General features: G+C 38.0%; 1 protein-coding gene across 2 annotated transcripts in view; it reads right to left on the bottom strand.

Annotated features, from left to right (window-relative positions):
* The window catches only part of SMG1 (SMG1 nonsense mediated mRNA decay associated PI3K related kinase), a 93,177-nt gene that overhangs the window by 5,738 nt on the left and 73,421 nt on the right, over positions 1-14,018 (bottom strand). For both annotated transcript variants that reach the window (XM_023616260.2, XM_023616261.2), the window contains 15 exons: positions 13,644-13,923; positions 12,350-12,622; positions 11,881-12,115; positions 11,391-11,617; positions 9,994-10,144; positions 9,703-9,892; positions 9,058-9,527; positions 7,344-7,481; positions 5,625-5,777; positions 4,386-4,565; positions 3,233-3,460; positions 2,390-2,601; positions 2,128-2,234; positions 1,148-1,327; positions 961-1,067 (listed from right to left, as the gene is read on the bottom strand). In XM_023616260.2, coding sequence (XP_023472028.1) covers positions 961-1,067; positions 1,148-1,327; positions 2,128-2,234; positions 2,390-2,601; positions 3,233-3,460; positions 4,386-4,565; positions 5,625-5,777; positions 7,344-7,481; positions 9,058-9,527; positions 9,703-9,892; positions 9,994-10,144; positions 11,391-11,617; positions 11,881-12,115; positions 12,350-12,622; positions 13,644-13,923 — 3,131 coding nt within the window. The remainder of the gene's footprint in view (positions 1-960; positions 1,068-1,147; positions 1,328-2,127; positions 2,235-2,389; positions 2,602-3,232; positions 3,461-4,385; positions 4,566-5,624; positions 5,778-7,343; positions 7,482-9,057; positions 9,528-9,702; positions 9,893-9,993; positions 10,145-11,390; positions 11,618-11,880; positions 12,116-12,349; positions 12,623-13,643; positions 13,924-14,018) is intronic.

The following is a 14,018-nucleotide window of genomic DNA, read 5'->3' as shown; positions in this document are numbered from 1 at the left end:
CTGGTCTGCACACATCAAAAATGTCAATGTCATAAAAGACAGGAAAAAAAAGGAGGGCTTGGGAACCATTCTAGATATTCAAGGAGACTAAAAGAGAACAAATATATGAAATGCGTGAGAAGCCTTGACTAGACCTTGTAGTGGGGGTGAGGGGTGATTTAGACACTGGAGAAATTGAATATGGACCGAATGTTAGATACCAGTCACCATCAACATCAATGTTAAGTTTCCAGAGTTGATAACTGTATAATGATATTGTAGCCATATATTACAGTGTTTTGTTTGGGAGACATAGGCTGAAGTATTTAGGCGTGAAGTGTTATGATGTCTGTAACTAACTCTCAAATGGTTCTGAAAACCTGTGTATATGCACACACATACACAGAAAGATGAAGCAAACGTAGGAGAATGTTAACAACTGGTTAACTAAGTCTAGGTAAAGAGTATATGAGCATTCCTACAACATTCCTATAGCTTGGAAAATTTTCAAAATAAACAGCTGGGGGAAAAGAATTCTCAAATTTATATATACAATTTTAATAACACTAATGAGAAAAAAATCAGAGTAATGACTTCAGACAAAGTGACACCCAAAGAACACCTGATAGATACTATTCCTGCACCCAAAATGATATGTTCATTTCATTTGAAACCTTCAGATAGCACTCTTTAAAATGCACATTAACTATCCTCTGGTGGAGAAGGGAGGGTGAAGTCACACCTTAAATTTCTGTTAAAAGAGGGCTGGGGAGAAAGCAAGGTGCTAATAAGGGAATCTAAGTAAAATGGTGAATATATGACAATTCCAGAGCTGTGTTACTCACAATCTTTTGAATCCTGCAAACAGACTTAAGTTCTTCATTTCTTGACGAATCACCAATGATATCGGTGAGGGGATCTTTAAACCTATACAGTTTTGGCTGCATTAAAATGTGTAGCTTAAGTTTAAAAACCAGTCACCTGTTCAGCAACTGACATCCTCCTATTCGGATCGACATCTCGGCCCTCTAACTTGGCTTTCACTCTCTTCCACACACTCACTGCATACGAGTTTCTCTCCTGCACAGCTATGAAGCAACAGAAACATCTGTAAGTCAAACCACCCTTTTGTATAAATATTTAAGGCATCCTTATTCTAACTAATTACCTTTCCCAGTTTTAGGGTCTCTCACGGCCTTTTTAGGACTACAGGCAACACTCTTGCCAGTTCCTGGAATGGTGCTTGGTGGAGTATCTGCTGATGTGGCAAGATTTTTCTGAATCAGCTTTCTAGCATTCTGTGACATGACATCAGGCTGAGTCTTCTGGCCAGTGTTGCTCCGGACTGCTATAGGGAGAGAGTTGGCAGCTCAGTTTATATGTAAGCAGAAAATGGAGGGGGACGAAGAGGAGAGCAGGGCGGCGCTTTCTCAGTCATCAACTACCAATGCACGGGCTTGAAAATAGATTATGATTTTACAACCTTAAAGTCCTTATCGCTTGAAATAGAAAACTGTTCTCCTAAAAATATAGCCTAAACAGCTGGACATTCAGGCACAAATTTGTACAATGATGCTCACTAGCTTGTTGTGACATCAAAAAACTATAAATATCCAAACTGCCCAACAATGCAAGATTAATATGGTAAAGTCATAGAATGGCATATTAAATTTGGCCACTAAGTCGTTTTTAAAAAGATTAGTTAATGACAGGGAAATTATCAATTTAATATTAAGTGGGAAAAGCCAACAAAAACTGCATTCACAGAATGATTCCAATTTGTATTATATGTGTGTGCATGCATACAGAGAAATAAATCAAAAAATACAGTGCTTTTACCTGTGGTTGGAATGGAACTGCAAATTTTTCTATTAATTACTTTTGTAAATCTCCTTAAGAGGCATATATTTTATAATCATAAAATAAATTATTTAAAGAGTATTTGAACACGAGGTATTTTTACTATCTCACATAAGGACTTTTTAAATTAAGCCAAAATTTCTTCAGTTTGAGATATGACAGTCTAGGGAACCCCTTTAAAAAGGTGATGACTATAATTATATTAGACACTTACAGTATAATTAAACATCTAGGCATCTATGTGTAGATCATTAACAGATCAAGGTTTTTGAAGTAGGGAAGTCCTACCTGCAGCAAAGGATGGTTGATAAGTAGCAGATGACGTTGGACTCGAACATTCATTTGTTGCATCGGTGACTAAGGGTGATGCAAAACTCACTAAATTATTATAGATACTGAAATACAAAATAAAATGGCTTATTTATGAAATGCTTTATCAGATTACTTACAAATATGAACAAAACTAAGAAAGATTAAGTGAATTAAACAAAACCTACTATGCCAGATGTTTTACTTACAATTTTAAATTTACGCCAGAAGGCATTCTTACCTCTGACTTTGTGTTTTCAGTTCTTTCAAGGTGGGAGTTATTTCTTGGAGCATTTCAACATGTTCTTGACTCCGGACCTGACCCATCGCTTGGACTAATGTAAACAGCACCGTCTGAATGTTGTCCTGCCATGACTTATATTCACCCAAGAACTGCCGAACACTGTTCTCATAGGGAACATCTTCACCATCTGCCAGAGCAGCTTCTTCATCCTAGAATTAGGAAGAATGTTATTTGTTTCAGTAATTACTCTTAAGACAGTCACCTTTTGAATAACAGGTAATACGTGTTCCTCAAATATCAATGTGTTTTACAATTTAACTCCTTTTCTACAGGAATCTTGTTTCCATCACAAAATAAAAACTCAAAGGAAAAATAAATCCTAAAATTAAATGATTCACTGTTTTGTAACAAGGAAGTAATTTAGCCTTTTCTGGGGGCTCAGTTTCCTTACTATCTGGATTAAGGAGGACACTGTAGGGAAGATACAATATTTCATTCATTTTGGAGGCAAACTACACGAGTTTGGGAGTAAGGGTGGGGAGGATGAAGAGAGGCTGGAGATCTAAACTCCCTGAGACTAAGTTCAAGTTTCAGCTCCAGCAGAAGTTATGTGACTTTGGGTGAATCAATTTCTCTAAGCCTCAGTTTCTGTGTGTACAAAATCAGAATGCCACTTCCCGCTTTTAAAAAACGTGATGAAAACACAAATTAACTTAGTTACAAATTGGAAGATATGACCCCAGAGAAACTGGCTTTATCTATGTTATTTTCCTATAAATAAAACTACCTATAATTGCATAAAAGGAGGAAGTCACTGTGTGTCAGCGGTGTTAGTCTTACCTTAGCCATTGCTTTCAGGAGATGTTTGACGTCTCCGAGCTGCCGATTATGACCAGTGAGCACAGTCTTTATATTATCAACCAGATTCTGAATTGTTTCACAGACCGTTTCTATCTGCTGCTCTTTCTCTGTCTGAATTGCCCTCTGAGTGGACATGTCCTGTGTCAATTGTTTGTGTGCTGACAAAAGCCATTCAGAGCTGCCAATAGGATGTTCAAGACTGGTGTCCTAAAAAGAAAAAGCATTTGTTTGATTTAAGTATCAGCTGGAATAATATAAGATTCTTTTCTTCATCATCATCATCAAAAGGTCTTAGTAACCCAAGCTGATACAAAGAACCTCAGTTGCTAAGTCAGGAATTAATTACCTACAAAATAGTACTCAACAATAATTTAAACAATCTATGAAATACAAAGGAAGATTTTTAACTTTTTTGCGTAATCATACAGGGAATAAACGCTTTAAAGTTTAAGACCTAAGAAATATATCTGGAACAACAAAGATGATTCATATCCGGGACCCTAAATCCACTGTAAATCACTCTTTAAGATGAAATCAGAGCTTCCAATACATAATCTAAAGCACACTCACAAAATATAAATGCTGAATTTATCAACTTGGTATTTCTGGACTTAACTCACCTGTCAGCACTCCTCTTCCACTAGCCCTCTGCCTGCTGCCCTGTTTTCAGTGCATCTGAGTCATGTGCTATACACTGTCTTTTGCCTCCCTTCTGAACCTCCACGGTACTTCTGGTTGTAGCTCTGAAAATCCTTCCACTTTTTTAAATATGTTTTTTTATTTTTCCTTTTTCTCCCCAAAGCCCTCCAGTACATAGATGCATATTTTAGTTGTGGGTCCTTCTAGCTGTGGCACGTGGGACGCTGCCTCAGCATGGCTCGAGGAGCAGTGCCATGTCTGAGCCCCTCCCTTCCACTTTTTCATTCATTGCATTATCTGTGTAAATAAGTTCCTTGGGGGCTAAGAGCAAGATTTAATCATTGTTGTACGCCTCATAAAAACATCATATATACAGGACACGCTCACTGAGTATAAACTGAGTGAATATATTAAACTGATTTTCAGGGTATAACATTGGCCTTATCATTTTAATCACCAAGTCTCTTCACTCCCACCAAGATGCAAGACTCACCACTCTCTGTAATAATCGAAGCTCTAATTCAGAGACTGAACTGTTAAACTGTGATGCAAATGAACACATTTGCTGACACCGTTTGATTAGTTCAAATAATGCAGCGTCCAGGTTTAAGGCTTCTGCAGTTCTAGTTCGTAAACTCTCAAAATGAATGATATTGCTGCAGAGGAAAGTGACCTATGGAGAGGCAAAAGAGAAATGGAATCACCACAATGAGGAAAAAAGATGCAATTAATAACATGAAAAAATACTACCTATTCATGTCCAGAATTCAGGACCAAAAACGGTCCTGAAAATGTATGAATGTATGACTCTTGGAAAACAGACCTAACCAGTATAAAGGCTGTAAATCACCGCACACTTTTTGTTGATGCTGTTTGGTGTCAGACGGCAAAATATACCTATGTATAATTAGGTAACTGTATCATCTACATGATTGTTTTTACACAGAAAACTTACTCTATAATAAAACTGTTATTCACCTGCAATTTGTTTGTTCTATGTCCAAATTCCAATTTGTAATATTCTCCTCCTGCTTCTACTTCTGCCTAACTTTACAATAAAGATCACAAAATACTAATTGGATATTTGTCAATATTAAGGACATCTACTAGGTATGATAATAGTAGTGTGATTGTGTTCTTAAATAGTCATTTCTATAGATACATACTGAAATATTTATAGATAAAATGACATCATATTTGGGATTTCCATTAAATATGCAATGGGAAGGAGGAGTGGGACGTATAGAGTAAATAAAATAGAACTTCAGTTGATAATTATTAAATTTTGGTGACAGGTATATGGGATATGGGAATTATATTAGCTTAATTTTGCGTCTGAAAATTACATGTTTGTTTCTGTTTTTTGTTTTTTCCTCCAATCACAACAAAGTTAATCTACAGCCTCTGGCAAAACTCAAGGTCATAAGACATTTTACTGCCATGTGGAAGAAATAATATTCCCATCTTTGGATCACCTTAGTTGCACATAAAGAGAACTTTAGACAAATATAGAATTAAACTCTTTATTTTCCAACAGAGGCTGAATCCACTTTATATTTATTTATATTTACATTTAACTGGGAGACAATAAGGGTCTAGGGCCCTGAGTTCAGCCAGCACTGTGAACTAGACGGTGGCTCTCAAGCTACCCCTAGTTATCCCACATGTATCTTCCAATCAGTTACATAATCCTGCAACAGAAAACAAAGGTGGCACACATGGCTCACAATACCTGACTCGCTCTTTGGCTCTCCTTAAGGACAAGATTTCTTCTTTCAGCTATTGTTGCTTCAAAATCTTGTAGTACAGGTGCCAATGCAGGGTTGGCACCACCCGCCCACTTGAGTCGCTGTTCAATACTTGCTTCAAGAGCTGCTAGTTTCTCCTATAAATGCCAGCAGAATCTCAGTGAATATCTGACACTCCACTTCCTGTCTGTTGAGCATTTTATACAAATACAAGAGAGCCTCAAAAGCAGCAGGATGGAGCACACACAATTTAGAAAACATCTTTAACAGTCACCTTTCGAAATTAATCTCAGTTTTGCTTTGAATATCTAAGGCTAAACATATCTAGAGGGCTAAGAGTTGGCTTTCAGTTTATTGTCTTAAAATGTGCAGAAGGAAGGTTTCATTTTTCACTTTTAAATAAGAGTCTTTACAACAAAACCGAAAGTCTACTACACCAACTTCCTATTGTGCTATCTATGAGGAAATTCATTTATACTTTCGATTGGGAAAGATGAAAATTAGATTCCCAGAAATTCAGAAGTTTATGAGTTACGGTAAAAATTCATCCAGATTATCACAAGGAAGTTTTATATAACAAAGTTCTTTCATTATTTATTCACAATATTTCTGGAGGAGGAATTCACATTCTCTCTCTCTTTCCCCAGCTTCTCTTTCTTTCACCAGAAATAAAGGACAAGAGTTCATTCTCATATGTGGAAAAGTAGGATAAATATGCTGTAAAGAAAAAGTATTTCAATTTTCAAAGAAGTGAGCTCCAGAAAAGTTTCATTAAAAATTTCTAAAATAGGGGCTGGCCCCGTGGCCGAGTGGTTGGGTTCGCGCGCTCCGCTGCAGGCGGCCCAGTGTTTCGTCGGTTCGAATCCTGGGCGCGGACATGGCACTGCTCGTCGGACCACGCTGAGGCAGCGTCCCGCATGCCACAACTAGAGGAACCCACAACGAAGAATACACAGCTATGTACCGGGGGGCTTTGGGGAGAAAAAGGAAAAAAAAATAAAATCTTTAAAAAAAAAAAAAAAACAAAAAAAAATTTCTAAAATATTACAGAAATGATTATACTTGATTTCATACTAATATTAGTTTATAAAAAGAAGACGAAAATCTCAGTTACTACTGAGTACGTGAGATATAAGGATATACAATATAAAACCATCATCAAGACCAGTTTCTCTTATTTAAAGAGGGGAGGTGAGATTAAACATGTAGCTGAAGTGGCAAATAAATACAGTCAATAATAGTTTGGAAAAATATTCTGCTGCCTTTGGCATCACAGATTTCCATTAACTACACAACAGAGGTAAGAATGCCTCTTAAGCTTCTTAGATATTAATAACAAGCCAGATATAGTTGCTTATATATATTTCAGAAAACAAATTAAGTATTCAAGTTTTTCTAATCACCACAGTTCCTTTAATGTACAAAAGCATAGTAATCATCAAATTCATTAAAAACCTAAGATATTGAGTATGTCTCTATTTCTGGTTCAAAATATACCGCTACTGTAAGATTCATTTAACTTACAGGGTAAGGAAAAAAAGATATAAATTAAAAATAAAAGTGAAGAAAGATTATGCTCCTGTGGCTTGGAAGCCAAGGATAGGCATGTAGACATAGTGAGTGACAGAGCACTGACACTTCATCACAGTGCAGGCTATTTCTGACCGTAAAAAGCGCTGGAAGGAAGATCTGACAGAACACACCTGAACTGTTGCAATTGAAGTTTCAATTTGGCTCAGAGTATGGAGTTTCTTTTTCATGCTGGTTAGGATGGCAGAACGAGGCGGAGGTGTGACTGACATGGCTTGTGGTCTATTGATAAGGAGATCTTCATGCTGCCACTGTTCAAAGAAGAAATGCAATAAAGTCAGCATGAAAACACCTTTAGATAAACAAGGGAGAGGAAGTGTGAGCTAGGCCAGGGGAAGAGAAAAACCTCAGCTGCAGCAAAGTGAGGTGGGCAGGGAAGAGTCATAGAACACACAGCACAAAAGGATCACCAGGCGAAATATTTCCCAAGGTAGAAAATGGCTGATAAATTTCGTGGATCAGTGATGTGCAACTTTTAAATAGTAATCTGAAGATGCTTCCTAGTCTATGTAAAAGTCTGGTATACAGTCCCCCCAGAACATAAGCTCCAGTTGAGAGGTTGGCATAGGTGTGGTGGGGGGACAGTTGCCCAGCATGGAAGCTAAGCAAGTTACTGCAAGAAGAAACGGCAGCAGTCACAGCAGAAAGAATTCCCCAAAGAGAGAACCTAGAAGTGACAGAAAGGGGCAGGCAACTGTTCACAGGTGATCAAGCAATCTTGTACGTTGTAAGGGTGGCCTCAGAAAGCCTAAGGGACATTTGGGCTACAATTTAAGAGTAATATTGTGCTTAAAGCTTAAAATGTGTTCAGATGAACAAAACTGAAAAATTTTTTTTACAATGTTTTCCAAATAGCTGTCAATTTTTTAAGGGAATAAGTTCCAAAGTATATAAAACAATAAAACTTTTCAGCATTACATTTTATAGAAATAAAAAACATTCCAATGTGTTAGAAGGACTGTTAGTATATAATAAATTCAGTTTAAGAGTGCAAATAAATCACTTTTCTAACTTAGGAGCTAAGAAAACAGCTAACGATATGCAAAGAGAAGGAAATACACTGGTTCCACGTGCTGAGCTGAAACCACCAGTTCCACTACTGGGAAGCAGCTTCACTGTAAATGATACAAGGTAACGGCTGTTTGTGACAAAACAGATCCCAGGAGAATGTAGCCCCCAAATATTTCTCCAAGTGTTACAACTAGTTTAAAGCTACAATTTCTACTGTGCTTAGAGTGTTACATAGATCATCATTTTTAACCCTCATCAACCTTTGAGAGAGGTGCAGTCCCCACTCTACAGCTAAGGAAATCAGACCTTAGGGAAATTAGACTCAAGTTCATATACCTGAACCTAAATCCATCTCACCCTCAAGCCTGTGCTGTAATAGTGTCCCTAAATAATCAGGAGAAAAACTGGCTTCTAAAAATAACTCCCAAATGATGACAGATAGCACATCATCAGAGAAGCAGAAGTCACTTTAGAAATAATCTTAGTTACATGTTAAACAATACACAAGGGATGTCCACATAACGAATAAATCCAATCATGAGAAAGTATATTCACAAGTAATACTTCATGACACAGACAAAACGAACCATACAACACCGATGGAAACTAATTCAAAGGACATAAACTGTAAGCACAAAATGATCTCATACATAAAAGAGAAACAAGGAATAACTGGAAAGAAAGCCGGGTTTGCTCTGGGCTGGCACAATTAAGCAAGTTTAAAATTTTTTCTTCTTTAAATTGTTTTATATTAATTCCCCCTGTTTTTCAAATTCCTACATTGAGGAAAACACATTACAAAGAGAAAAGACTTACTTGGAACATGGCAATATGCAGCTGAACGCGCTGCAGGCTTGTCTTACAAGAGGAAATGCTGGTTTCCAACCTGCGCACCAAGTCGTGCTTCTTCCAGGCAGTGTCGTAAGAACTCGCTAACACAGTCGCCCTGTTCATGACCAACTGTGAGAACTTCCCGACCTGGATGTTGTGCTCCACCGCTTTCTTACACAGATCATCGACAGAAACTTTGCTCTCAGCACCAAAATCCTTCGCCTCTACCTGAGCGATGATGTCTACACCTAGAGCACTGATGAAGCTGCAGAGCGTGAGTCCCAGAGCTTGGTTCGGGAGTCCAATCAAGAGCTGCCTCACGAAGTCGGCTGTGAAGGCCTTTATAGGTTTGGCCATCTGGTCTTCACTAAAACAAGAGTTTCTAAAAAGGGTTTTCACATTGACAATCTGTACAGGCCCGTTTACGGTATTCTGATCTTCAAGCGAACTTGATCCTAAAAATGGAAAATTTTCTTCAAGTATTTCACGCAAAACTAAAATAAGGTAATAATAGGGCTTATTTAAAAACTTAAGATTTTATGAACATATAATTAAATTAAGCCTACTCCATTCCGCCCCCTTCCAAAGTACTACACAACTAACCTAGCATGTTTAAGTATGAAATATTACCTGACAAAGTTTTAGAAAAGGTACCACAGAGCCTGAAGAACTCCTTAATTGTCTGTAGTCTTTTGAGAAAGAAAATCTCTTCTAGCACCTGCCGGTGATTATCATCATCAAAAAAATTGACTTGGGTACTCCTGGCTTCCCTTATAATGTCAATCTTTCGCCAAGCTATGGGAATTTCCATCTTGTTTAACTAGGTAAATGAAAGGAAAGAGAGCTCATTTCTCCACTCTTGTACACTGAAGAAATACTTTACTACACCTGCATCATTCATAAAACCAAGTCAATATTTACCTTTTCAACTAATAAGCCAAAAGCAGTTTCAACTTGAGCAAACATGCCATCAAATGCTACCAAAAGCATCTGGCCAGCTGACATTTTTGGTGTTTCATCAACTGAACCATTTCTTGGTTGAATTAATTCACCATATTGAGCATGAAGTATTCTAGAGGAAAACAAAAGGGAATTAAAACCCTGAAGCATTCAGTTATTATTGAAGAGTAATAAATTTGAGGGGAACGTGGAAGGTCAACAAGCCTCAGAGCTAGCACACAAAGTTTAGGAAAAAGGTCTTTTTTGCATTAAGGAAGGAGTATTACGATAAAACAGCATTTAATGTCAAGCACAATGTGAAGCCAATGATTCCAAGTCAGTATGAGGAATTGTTCATGGGATTAAATTTTATGCAAACTTGAATTATGACAATTTTAAAAAGAACTACATAAAATATAAGTCTCACTTTACATAGAGGATATGAATATAAACCCTCTATTAAAAAGTCAAAAATCACACAATTCTAAAGCTAGTGGACCTAGCAAAAAGTGTCAAGTATGTTCACACTACTGTTACATGGTAGGGCCAACTATAGACAGTAAAATGAAATGCCTGCCACCTTCAGCATGCTCAGTTTTGAATAAGGCATAGTTTGAGCGTAGGTCTTCAGAAATTCACCCCTCACATTATCATTAATTTAAGATCTATGTATCCAGGCACTATTCTAAACATTTTATATAAAAAAAGCAAAAATACAATTCCCAGTACCTATGACTACTATCAGTAAAAGTAACAACTAGATTTTCAACTTTATCATACACACATACAGGAATAGCCATAAAACTATTAATAGCTATTAAGAGAATTTTAAAAGCTAGGCTACCAGACAAATTTCTAATGGAAAAGTGAGGTGTATATTCCATCAGCTAACTAAACTGACTCAGATACTTCCATGGACGTCTAAGGACTGGCTGAAAAAATACCACACTCCACTTGGTGCACGTGCACACATATGTGTAATACCTACAGTATCAAAAGGATATGTATATGCATGTGGTAAAACTGCATGAAACTACACACACGTACACACACACAAACGAGCACATGCATGACTGGTTAATTCAGTCAGCTCTGGTGTTGCTACTGTACGACAAGTATGCAAGGCGCTAACCCCGGAGGAGGGATGAAGTGTGCACAAGACCTCCCTGCACACTTCATTTTTCACAACTTCCTGTGAATCTGTAATTATTTCAGAATAAAAGTTGTTTTAAAAAAATATGTATATAAGCATTTATAAGTAATTACATCTGCTCCAAAAATTAAAAGTAAACTTGCAGGAAAATAAGAGTTCAGAATCCCTTTATCTGGCTCCCTTCTCTCTCTGATAGGAACACAGAGCACCACCAGCGTTCACTTGCCTGGCAACATCAATGTAGTGAGCATGAGTTTCCTCCTCGAGCCCCATAGCTGCATTTCTTAAATAGGCTTGAAGAGATTCAACCAGAGTCTGCAGGGAAACACCGTCAGTTGTCTGCTCAATAAGACTGTCCAGTTCATGAAGCATATTCTCTAATGTGCACTCTCCTTTCATCAAACATCTCAGTGCTTCCGGAAATATGATCTGCCGGAAATTTGAGTTTAATTCCTATAAATACGTGAGAAAAATATTTTAATGTTTTCTGAGTTTAGTTAAGTGATACGTTTAGAAAATAAAGAACATAAATTAAGAACAAACTTACGCAACTGTAACCAAGGTATGGCTGTAAACCTCACACTGACCTTTAAGTAACTGCTTAAGCAACATTCAAAAGAGGAAGTCAAAGAGCTTTTCTGAACTCGAGTTAAGTAGTACCATGCCCAAGGTCTAAATTAAACTGGTAAGATTTAAGCTAATCTACAAGTGTTCACCTGAAGTGAGGTGTATACTCCGTTAGCTAAGTGAACTGCCTCAGACGCTTCCATGGGGTTCGGAATGTCCAAGTCCTGTGGCACCAGGTGGCACTGCTTCAGTAACTGAACCAGGCAAGTGACATTTCCACTCATACTACAGAGCTCCTCCAAGAACCAGGCTCCATCCCGAGAAGTCAGATCAACCAGCTGCTCTCCAGCACTCGAAGCTGCACCTTCCATCATCAGGTTACGCCTAAACGCGATAAATATCTGTACAGTGAAACTGGCTTAGCTAAATTTACACAAATGAGGATACCCCAAAATCTGAAAGGAAATAAAGCAGCTGTAACACTGTAGCACTGAGACTAGTGCAAATAAAAGAATACCTTAAGCAGGGATTAAACAGAGCACAAATGAAATCTCAGTAAGCATCAGTGTTTTCAAGACAAGGAAAGGGTTTCACTGTGTGTGAGGTTAGCTAGCTCACCTTGTGAGGGTACAGAGCGCAGAAATAATAACACTTGCTAGACTCAAAGATCCTTCTTCTCCATTCTCATGAAGAAAAACTTTAATGCAACGTTCAATTTCTTTCAACTGATCTTCACAAACAGGCACGGTGACAGCTTCCTGTTTCAAGCGCTCCACTTGTCTAATAAGTCGGCTGTTTATGTCTGCTGCGTACCGCTGCAGGGTCATTTCGGTGGCGGTGATGAACTGACACACTGTGGGGGGTGGCTGGGGAGCATACTGCATTTCATATCTATAAAAACAGAAGAGGTGCTTATTTTTAACATAACCACTCCCTGCTTGTAAAGAAAGTTTACGCTCTACAAAGTACTATGAAAGAGTATGGAATATTGCATTTGATCAAACCTCAAACTTGGAGGAGTAGGAATCATTATTTCTATTTTACAGATAGGAAAGTCTCAAGAGCTAAAATACTGTGCTAAGAAGACTTCTTAGTGAGTGACAGAATCTGTGCTGGAGGTTAGCTCTCTTTACCCTGATCCCACTATTCTTATGCTCAGAAACTTTTTAATAAATTAGGAAAAACTCACTCTCTTTTAAGGGAAAACATGAGCGCAAATCCTCTTAAAACCAAGACAAAAGTGATTCATGATTTCTCAAAAAATTAAAAATAGAAATACCATGTGACCCAGCTATCCCACTACTGGGTATTTATCCAAAGAACATGAAATCAACAACTGAAAGAGTTTTATGCACCCCTATGTTCATCACAGCATTATTCACAATAGCCAAGACATGGAAGGAACCCAAGTTACCATCAACTGATGAATGGATAAAGAAAATGTGGAAAATACACACACACACACACACACACACACACACACACACACTGGAATACTACTCAGCCATTAAAAAAAAAGGACAAAATTGTCCCATTTGCAACAACATAGATGGACCTTGAAGGTATGTTAAGTGAAATAAGCCAAACGGAGAAAGACAAACGCGGCACGATTTCACTCACCAGTGGAAGATAAACACATGGACAAAGACAACAGTTTAGTGGTTACCAGAGGGGAAGGGGGGTGGGGGTGGGCATAAGGGGGAAAGGGGCATATTTATATGGTGATTGACAAATAATAATGCAAAACTAAAATTTCACAACGTTATAAACTATTTTGACCTCAATCAAAAAAAAAAGTGACTCCACTCAAATTTCATATCAACCATTTCTTTCAAGGAAAATTTAAAAATTGAACACAACTTTGCTTCCAAGCCCAATGGGAAATAGAGAAAGTTAAGTGCCGTAAACTTACTTCCTATAGAGTTCCTGGCAGCACTCTACTGTGGTGTTGCAGATGAGCTCCTTCATCCAGGTCTTCCATTGTTCGATTCGATGCTTCTGAAATATGGCCTTCGGGTACTGCAGAGCTACGGTTGCATAGTGATGCAGCTGTTCCAGACAGCCTCGGAGCACTGAGCGCCTCTGCTGCAGAAGAGCACCAACCTCCCCCTCCAGCTGCTCACACTGGCTAATCAAGTGGGCCTGGCCAGCATTCTGCAGAAAGGCTGTTGCTGGCACATAGCTTGGAGGACCTTTTGGTAAAAGATAAGTATTAATCATGGTGAAACCATTTCAGATCTGCAGTCATTGCAAGGAAGCACAAACAAGAATCCTACACATAAACACA

The sequence above is a fragment of the Equus caballus genome, chromosome 13 (assembly GCF_041296265.1).
Source record: "Equus caballus isolate H_3958 breed thoroughbred chromosome 13, TB-T2T, whole genome shotgun sequence".
Classification (NCBI taxonomy): domain Eukaryota; kingdom Metazoa; phylum Chordata; class Mammalia; order Perissodactyla; family Equidae; genus Equus; species Equus caballus.
This window is presented reverse-complemented; position numbering and strand designations above follow the sequence as displayed.